Source organism: Vipera berus, assembly GCF_964194415.1.
Source record: "Vipera berus genome assembly, chromosome: 3".
In the NCBI taxonomy this organism is placed as follows: Eukaryota; Metazoa; Chordata; class Lepidosauria; order Squamata; family Viperidae; genus Vipera; species Vipera berus.
The window spans coordinates 21,420,300-21,430,200 of NC_138204.1; the positions used below are offsets into that span (position 1 = coordinate 21,420,300).

The 9,901-nt window shown below is 40.0% G+C and overlaps 1 protein-coding gene across 3 annotated transcripts in view; it reads right to left on the reverse strand.

Annotated features, from left to right (window-relative positions):
* SLC9A8 (solute carrier family 9 member A8) overlaps nt 1–9,533 on the reverse strand; it is a 68,052-nt gene extending 58,519 nt beyond the window's left edge. For 2 of the 3 annotated variants that reach the window (XM_081322855.1, XM_081322856.1), the window contains exons 1-2: nt 9,466–9,533; nt 3,062–3,240 (exon numbers count right to left, since the gene is read on the reverse strand). In XM_081322855.1, coding sequence (XP_081178981.1) covers nt 3,062–3,240; nt 9,466–9,479 — 193 coding nt within the window. In that variant the 5' untranslated portion in view covers nt 9,480–9,533. Of the gene's footprint in view, nt 1–3,061; nt 3,241–9,465 lie in introns of those variants that run through there. The other variant, XM_081322857.1, reaches the window with a different exon arrangement.
* Nucleotides 9,534–9,901: the final 368 nt, after the last annotated feature.

Here is a 9,901-nt window from a genome sequence, read left to right on the forward strand (position 1 = left end):
ATGATTGGCAGAAGGGTATTAATAAATTTATTTGGGTGGGGAAAAAACCGAGAGTTAAACTTAAGATTTTACAAGACGCACAGGAAAGAGGAGGACTTAAGGTGCCTAATTTGAAATTATATTATGATCCAGTGGTTTTAACACTGGTTAGTGATTGGCTTAATTTAACAAATAAAAGTATACTTTATCTTGAGGGATGGGACTTATTATATGGGTGGCATGCATATTTGATTTATGATAAAAAGTTGACAAGGCTTTTAAATCTCATATTTTAAGAAGTGCTTTATTGCGTGTTTGGAAAAAGTATTATTATAAGTTGAATTATAAAATACCAATTTGGGGGATTCCTGGACACACAATAGAGGGGTGTATCTATGGGTGTGAATTTGGATATGATTTCTTATAAGCAATTACTTAGACTGGTAGGGAATGATTGGCAATTAAGGTCGTTAGCTGAGTTAAAACAAGAAAATATTGTACAGTCTTGGTTTCAGTATACTCAACTGCAAGCTAGGTGGAAGTTAGATCAGAAGGTTGGTTTGACACTGATGGATGAAAATTTGGTAAAACAGATTAAAGATGAAACTCGAGCGCATATAAAGAGAATTTATAATGCTTTAATAGAATTGGATTCGGAAATGGAATTAGTGAAAGACTGCATGGTAAAGTGGGCTCAAAATATTCAAGAACCGATCCCGTTGGATGTTTGGGAGGTAATTTGGGTTAGAAATGTAAAATTTACTCAAGCCCAAAATTTAAGAGAAAAATTTTATAAAATGTTTTATAGATGGCATTTGGATCCTAAAAAGCTGTCTTGTATGTATTCCAATTTACAGCCCAAATGTTGGAGATGTGGTAGTTTGGATGCTACTTATTTTCAGATTTGGTGGACTTGTAGAAATATAAAAGCTTTTTGGATTAAAATTTGGTGGAACATCCAAAAGATTTTAAAGAGAAAGATAAAGTTTACCCCACAATTATTTTTATTGGGTGTTATTACAGATTGTGATACTAAAGAAATTAACTTGATGTTGAATTTGATAATAGCTGCAAGGTTATTGGTAGGGCAATATTGGAAGAAGGACTGCCTGCCTACTATAGAGGAATGGACGCTTAAAGTGTCAAATTTAGCAGAAATGGCTAAGATTTCTGCTTATTTGAAGGATCATTCACAAGAAAGATACATTTCGGTTTGGAGAAGATGGATAGATTATATTCAGAAAAAATATGGGACTAAAAAGTTCCATTTAGCTTATGAGTAAATTTTAGATTGTTATAATTTAAATTTTTCTTTTTTCTTTTTTATTATTAGTTATAATAATATATATATTATACGGTATTATTATTGTATTAGTATAAGTTGGATACTTTTAGATCATTTGTAATTATGTTATAGGCGGGTTAAAGTGCATTATGTATTTGGTTATTTATATAGTTGGTTAATGTTAGTTAGATTATGATTATTATATATTTGTAACCCTGTAATCAGCTTTGGGAAATGGGGGAGGGGTAGGGGGGTTTAGGGGTAGGTTGGGGATGGGATAATATTGTAACTTTCATAAAACCTTTCAATAAAAAAAAATGTAACCTGTAAATTGCCAATATAAAGCTTTCACTGGGAATAACCTGCTCTTCCCAAAAATCAATCTATTGAGTTGTTTTCCCTTATCTTGGGCAAAGTCATTAATCTGATACAAACACAGTATTAAGGTATGGTGTATTTAAATATAATCTTGCTAAATAAATCACAATTGGTTGGATCTATGTACCATATTAAGCACTAATTAATGAGTTACATATTTTACACCACATGGTTGAACTAAAAGTATGAACACAGCCTTTAACTGCAGTTACACATTATATCTCATTTTAAAATATTTACCATAATTTGTATGCAGCCATCATCTACTTTCATGTGCAACAGCCACAGTAGTTTGCTAAACGGTTAGAGAAACCAAAGTGCCACAAGTTACATTTAGCTAAATGTGCTATTTAACACCTTCACATAATGTACTAAGACCCATGGGTACATAGAGTGGTTTGTGATGGATCAAATCACCAAAATTCTGTAAATATTTAGCAAACCACAGATAACATTTGCCAACAACTTCTGGATGGGGAATTTGACCCATTAAACAAGGCATAGATCACCCATGAACCACATGTGATTTCTGAATTGCTTATTTCCTATCTCATTTGCTTAGTCAAATCCCATTCTGACAACACAAATGAACACCGACAGTATAGTTTGCCATCAATTTTACAAGGGAAATCAAAACTCTTAGAAAAAGTTGCAATACTTCAACCGCCCTTAGCCTGCCAAAAAAGCTTTCTGGAAATTTAAGGGTATATTTATTCATATGGCAAAATCCTCTCAAATTCAAACCTTTATCCTAAGGAGTGACAAAATAAAATAATAAAAAAGTGTGGCTTCTGATAAACGAAATATTTTCTGCCCTGGCTCTAACCATGTGAAATTTGGTATTCCTGGTATTTATATGCTTAAGTAAAAAGGTAAAGGAGTCCCTGTGAATTTTACTCTGCTAGTCATTGCCGACAATAAGAGGTGGTGCTCATCTCCATTTCAAGGCCATTGAGCCAATGCTGTCCAAAGACATTTCCGCAGTCCTGTGGCCAGCATGCCGTCACGAAGTGCTATTACCTTCCCACCAAAGTGACACCTGTCTATCTACTCTATTTCCATGCTTTCAAATTGCTAGGTTGGCAGAAGCTGAGGCGAGGACAGGAGCTCACCCTCTCATGTGGCGCTCTCAGGTTTTAAACCTGGGCTGCCGGCTTTCCAGCCAACAAGCCCAGTTTCTTAACCACTGAGCCACCATGTCACCCTGCATGAGTAAAAGGAAATGCAAATTTTATTTCACAAAGAGGAAAGCTAATCTTCACATCTGCTTCCTTCTACATTAGAAACTTTAAAAAAAAAACTCTTCCATTCCACTTTTTTTCCATACTAGCAATAGAGGTTAGTAAGCAGAACTGGAATTGTGTTTCACAACCTTCATCTTTTCATGACTGCCATCAAAAGTAATTAATGAGAGATTACCTAGTACAAGGAGACTAAAGAATATAGTCATGCCACTCGACTGTTCTTCCTGTTGAGCCTGGACGCCAGTTTGCACTGGAAGGATTGGTCTGGCAGGCGTAGGAAGCACTAGTTTTGTGGTGAGGGCCAGGGTGGTATGAAGGGTGAAATTGAATGCATCTTGGGTCACATTTGGGAAGCTATAAGAGAATGCAAACACAAGTCAGACTGAGTACAAACAGGACTAAAAATAAAAACAATGTCTAAAACACAGAAAACATGGAAAAACTATTATTTAAGAAAAAAAATACCTAACATTAAACCTGTCTGAAAAGAACTGTGCTTTATTATAGGTGCTGGATAATTGCAGCATAAATACCGTGACTCCAAATCTTCTTGGGAAACTATTGCAGTGAAATGATTAAAATAAATGTATGAAGAGTACAGTACAGCAGCTGAAGAAACGTTTGTTTCTTCCTTAAGAGTAAAAGCATCAAAGCAAAACAGAAATAAAAATAAAGATAAGACACCTACAGGTGAAACTCGAAAAATTAGAATATCGTGCAAAAGTTCATTTATTTCAGAAATACAACTTAAAAGGGGAAACTAATATATGAGATAGACTCATTACATGCAAAGCAAGATAGTTCAAGGCGTGATTTGTCATAATTGTGATGATTATGGCTTACAGCTCATGAAAACCCCAAATCCACAATCTCAGTAAATTAGAATATTACATGCAATCAATAAAACAAGGAGTGTACATAGAACAATATTGGACCTCTGAAAAGTATAAGCACGCATATGTACTCAGTACTTGGTTTGGGCCCCTTTTGCAGCAATTACTGCCTCAATGCGGCATGGCATGGAAGCTATCAGCCTTTGGCACTGCTGAGGTGTTATGGAAGACCAGGATGCTTCAATAGCGGCCTTCAGCTCTTCTGCATTGTTCAGTCTCATGTCTCTCATCTTTCTCTTGGCAATGCCCCATAGATTCTCTATGGGGTTCAGGTCAGGCGAGTTTGCTGGCCAATCAAGCACAGTAATCCCACGGTCATTGAACCAGGTTTTGGTGCTTTTGGCAGTGTGGGCAGGTGCCAAGTCCTGCTGGAAAATGAAGTCAGCATCCCCATAAAGCTCGTCTGTGGAAGGAAGCATGAAGTGCTCCAAAATCTCCTGGTAGACGGCTGCGTTGACCCTGGACTTAATGAAGCACAGTGGACCAACACCAGCAGATGACATGGCTCCCCAAATCAACACAGACTGTGGAAACTTCACACTGGACTTCAAGCATCTTGCAGTGTGTGCCTCTCCATTCTTCCTCCAGACTCTGGGTCCTTGGTTTCCAAATGAGATGCAAAAGTTGCTCTCATCAGAAAAGAGGACTTTGGACCACTGAGCAACAGACCAGGTCTGTTTTTCTTTAGCCCAGGTAAGACACTTCTGACATTGTTTGTTGTTCAGGAGCAGCTTGACAAGAAGAATACGACATTTGAAGCCCTTCTCCAGGATCCATCTGTGTGTGGTGGCTCTTGATGCACTGACACCAGCCTCAGTCCACTCCTTGTGAAAGTCCCCAACACTTTTGAATGGCCTTTTCCTGACAATCCTCTCCAGGCTGCGGTCATCCCTGCTGCTTGTGCACCTTTTTCTTCCACACTTTTCCCTTCCACATAACTTTCTATTAATGTGCTTTGATACAGCACTTTGGGAACATCCAACTTCGTTTGCAATTACCTTTTGAGGCTTTCCCTCCTTGTGGAGGGTGTCAATGATGGTTTTCTGCACAACTGTCAGGTCAGCAGTCTTCCCCATGATTGTGATTCCTACTGAACCAGACTGAGAGACCATTTAAAGGCTCAGGAACCCTTTGCAGGTGTTATGGCTTAATTAGCTGATTACGAGTGGGACACTTTGAGCCTAGAATATTGCACCTTTTCACAATATTCTAATTTACTGAGATTGTAGACTTGGGGTTTTCATGAGCTGTAAGCCATAATCATCACAATTATGACAAATCACGGCTTGAACTATCTTGCTTTGCATGTAATGAGTCTATCTCATATATTAGTTTCCCCTTTTAAGTTGCATTACTGAAATAAATGAATTTTTGCACGCTATTCTAATTTTTTGAGTTTCACCTGTACAAGTACATAACCTAGAAGAAGCAAAGAGTAGCTAAGAGACTGAACGTCTTCAGGAGGAATGGATAGTACAAATTATATTAGCATTCTAAATTATCAGTAACAGCTATGGGATAGTTATTATAGCTATGCACACTTCAGAACTGTTTAGGAAGAAATAATTACTGAACAGAAGCACATATTATCTCTCTGCTATTTGTTAAAACAGCCTCATTATATTAACTCTAATAAACTGACTTTTTAAATCAGGGCCTCTTTTTTCAACTCATTCAGAAGCCTGTATATGGCAGAGGAAAAAACCTACGGTAACTTAAATACAAGGTATTACAAGATGCACAAGAAAGAGGAGGATTGGGACTACCAGTCTGGAAATTATACTTTGCTGCCTGCTGTTTAGCTTGGATTAAATAGTGGATGTTACTATGAAACAGAACAGTATTAGATTTAGAAGGACATGATCTAAAATTTGGGTGGCACAGGTAAGTATAATATGGTCAATGTAAGGTCAATATAGATTTCAAAAATCATTATGTCAAGCAGGCCAATCTCAGAATATGGAATGAATAAAAAGTCTAATTTGAGCCCAAAAACATCTTTGTAGTTCTCACCACAAAAAGCATTTTATAGCTGAGAAATGACAGAAAAAATATACATGGTTAACTTATTGTGATGCACTAGAACAGTGATGGCGAACCTTTTAGAAACAGAGTGCCCAAAAACCGCCCCCCCCCCACGCCCACTCTGCCCCACCCGCAGGGCCACCCACCACCTCCATGGCCTGCTGCAGATCGCCCAGGCGGCCCAGCAGTGCCATGACAGCCACGTCTTCCACCTGTGCCCTGCAGCATCAACTACAGTGACGGGGCACAAGGGCGGAGTCTTCTCCCCACTGCCGGGCTGCCATGTCCTTGGCTGTGCTGCTCTGTGAGGGCTGCACTCAGGGGCAACTCTCCTCCGGGGGGGGGCTGCTGTTGAGGATAGGACCCTGGGGGGAGGCGGGGTTGGGGTGACGGCGCCCATGCCCACAGAGAGGGCTCTGAGTGCCGCTTCTGGCACACGTGCCATAGGTTCGCCACCACTGCACTAGAATTTTCTCAAGGGGATTGTAAAATAAAACCAAATTTTGATAAAGGAATACTTGTCAATGGTTTTCTTAGGTACAATTATCAGAAAAGTTTAAAGTGAACAAAAGATTTTGTCTCAGATTTCTTAGAGAATTATTGATTTCTTTTACATTAGAGAGCTAAAGCAGCTAGGCCTTAAATGAAGGAATGTGTGATCTGCTCTACTACAGGCTTGGTGAATGTGTGATAGTATTTGATTTCAATTCCCATCAGCTCTGGCCACCTTGGTGATTTTTGGGACATAGCAGCAATGTAGTTCAGCAATATCTGATAAACAGTACGAACAAGAAACAAGAATCATGGCACATCTTATTGCAGGAAAATCATATGAAAATATTTTTAATTGTTTTCTGTGACATACAATAGGGATGGAAATAATGACTTTACCACATCAGTAAAAGAATGGGTAATAAATATAAATATTTGATGGTATTACTATTCATGCACCATGATACAACTATTCATTCAAAAGATAACAGAAAATATTCAAAGCGGAGATATTTGAAATATTGAAAGTTTACTTCTTCATACACAACAAAAATAAAAATGCATGAAGACCCCAAACAGTGAAGTTTGAGAGCAAATGGCTTTCACAATGTATCAGATTAAGAGTAAAGATGAAAATATTTGTGACCAATTATTCCAAAGAGAGGAGAAAGACTCCAACTGTATATGTTAATCTGCATCCCCCTCTGAACGTGGAGAATTATTCTTTTTTATTTCATATCCTGTTCTAATCCAGATGATAGTACTGTGTTTAGTGTTAGCACTGAAATAGAGACTGGCATATTCTTGAACTTCTCCTTAAAAGATTTCTCTCAATTGAAACTGCTTCTTTTATCATGGCTTGAATAAAAAGCACTTTGCAACACGTGGAGCTACTTACAAGCAAAACCCATTTCTGACAAAGCACAGTTCATGAGGCCAAATGGGGACAATCCGTGAATGAACATAGTGTTGATTTGGGCTCAACGCACAAAGGTCAAAATTATCTTCTCTTATTCAGGATAACTAATGTATGAACTATTTTGTTTTATTCATTCAGTGTTGAGAAGAGTTTGTGGAAGGATAGATAATCTAGCATCCTCTAGATATTTTGGAGAAAAACTCCCCAAATCAAAGCAAATATTTTTTTTCAACCGAAAGATATAGAGGGCTCCAGATTACCTACTCCTATTTTACTGATCTCTGTTTTGTGTCTTCAACTCATCCTTGACTCCTGGCAATTGCCTGGACAAGTCCTTGTAGTTTTCTTGGCAATATTTTGCATTGTAGTTTGCTAGTGCAATATCACCCAGATAGCTTTGTGCCTAATGCATATGCAGAATTCACAATCCTCCAATTTCTAGCCTGGTGTCTTAACCATTACACCAAACTGTTTTTCTGTTTAGGTCCACAAACTAATAAATATATTCTTCTTTGTGCAAAAAGCTGATAATTATATTTGTATGTAAAGTCATATTTGGCAAATTTCAATTTCAGTTCTATAATACCTTTGATATCCCAAACATGGATACATTCGATATAAAAATACCAAGTATTTTTAAACAATAAAAAATGGATGTAAAAATATCATATAAGACCAATTGTGTTTGTTCATGTTTTAGCACTAATGCAGTTTGAAATAATGCTGTAATTCTTGCACTGATATCCAATAAGCAAAGGAGGATGCTATTCTTTTAATTATCATTGCAACCTGTAATTATCATTGCAACTTTCTTTTCATGACCTGGCAAGAACATCTTTCCTCTTTCACTTAGGATGCTCTCCTTACAAATTACTGTGGTCAATATTCTCTATTTGTATCCCGCCTTTGGCAGTGAAAGTTGGACCATAAAAAAGGCTGAGCGCCAAAGAATTGAGGCCTTTGAACTCTGGTGCTGGAGAAGACTCCTGCGAGTCCCTTGGACTGCAAGGTGATCAAACCGGTCAGTCCTAGAGGAGATCAACCCTGACTGCTCTTTAGAAGGCCAGATCCTGAAGCTAAAACTCAAATACTTTGGCCACCTAATGAGAAGGAAGGACTCACTGGAGAAGAGCCTAATGCTGGGAAAGATTGAGGGCAAGAGAAGAAGGGGACGACAGAGAATGAGGTGGCTGGATGGAGTCACTGAAGCAGTAGGCGTGAGCTTAAATGGACTCCAGAAGATGGTAGAGGACAGGAAGGCCTGGAGGAACGTTGTCCATAGGGTCGCGATGGGTCGGACACGACTTCGCAGCTAACAACAACAACAAAATCCCGCCTTTATTATTTTTTACCAAGTGGCAAACATATCTAACACACCCTCCTCCTAATTTCCCCACAACAATAACCCAGTCAGGTGGGTTGAGTTGAAAGAGAATGACTGGCCAAAAAATCCTCCATCTGGCTTTCATCACTAAGGCAGAACCTCTGCTTCCTAGCCTGTTGCCATAACCACTGGGCCAAACTGGCTCTCATATATGTGTTTTAAACAATACCAATAGCTTAACTTCTGCATTTCCTGAAACTTGTCTGAGAAATGACTCAGCCTCCCACATCCAACACTGAAGACACCTTTCAGCTCCTCGTTTACATCTGCAGGGGATGGGATGGTGTCATCCCTCCCAGCCTTCCCCAATCAGGGGGGTCCTTCGGGTGTGCTCGACTCTGTCCCCACCAGCCAGCCCAACAATGACAGCTGAGGTGTCAGGAATCGTATTTCAACAGACCAAAGAAGAGACCTGGCCGGAAAGGCCAGGATGACGAGTGGAATCGTAACCTCCCATAATCTAGAACAGCGTTTTCCAACCTTAGGAACTTGAAGATGCGTGGACTTCAACTCCCAGAATTCCCCAGCCAGCTATGCTGGCTGGGGAATTCTGGGAGTTGAAGTCCACGCATCTTCAAGTTCCTAAGGTTGGGAAACGCTGATCTAGAAAGCCCCAGGTTAGAATGACATGATACTGGGTGACTGTTCTGTGGTGAGCTGGAGTGCAAAGGAAGGGGCCGACGTAGGTTTCTCTCACACTCTCCAGGACTACAGATGGGGTGAAAGTCTCGCGTTGTTGTTTTTTTTCTCCGCGGCCTTTCACCCACCGCAAATCTAGCACCGCTGAAACCCCTCCGTCCCGACAGGTATTCCCACCTCCTCGTCTCGTTCCCCACGCCCAGAGCCCTTAAAGAGAAACCACTCACTCCGCTTGCGCCATTGGCTCGCTTCTTCAAATCTTAACGGGGCGATCCTCCCAGCCACCCCCTCCCCGCACCGTCGGGCGTCAGAACTAGTACACTATCCGAGGCGACTTCCGGGTTCTTGTTTGCGACGCTCTGGAACTGGTACGACGCATCTCTATGGCAAGCAAGATGCAAAGAAGGATTCGGAGGGGCAATTGAGGTTTAGCGCCGGGTCTCGATTATTACGACATTGCCGTGTGGGTGGGGCGTTACGTCATGAACTACATTTGCATATTCGGCCTTGTAGGATAGCGCGTCACTTCTCCAACTGTTTGGGAGGCTTCCGAGCCGTGGCACCTCCCTGTTGCTCAGGTGTGGCCATGTGGGAACCAATTACTCTTGGTGTGGAAAGAGCGAAACTTTGAGGAATCAATCAAACATGATTACTTAGGAGTAA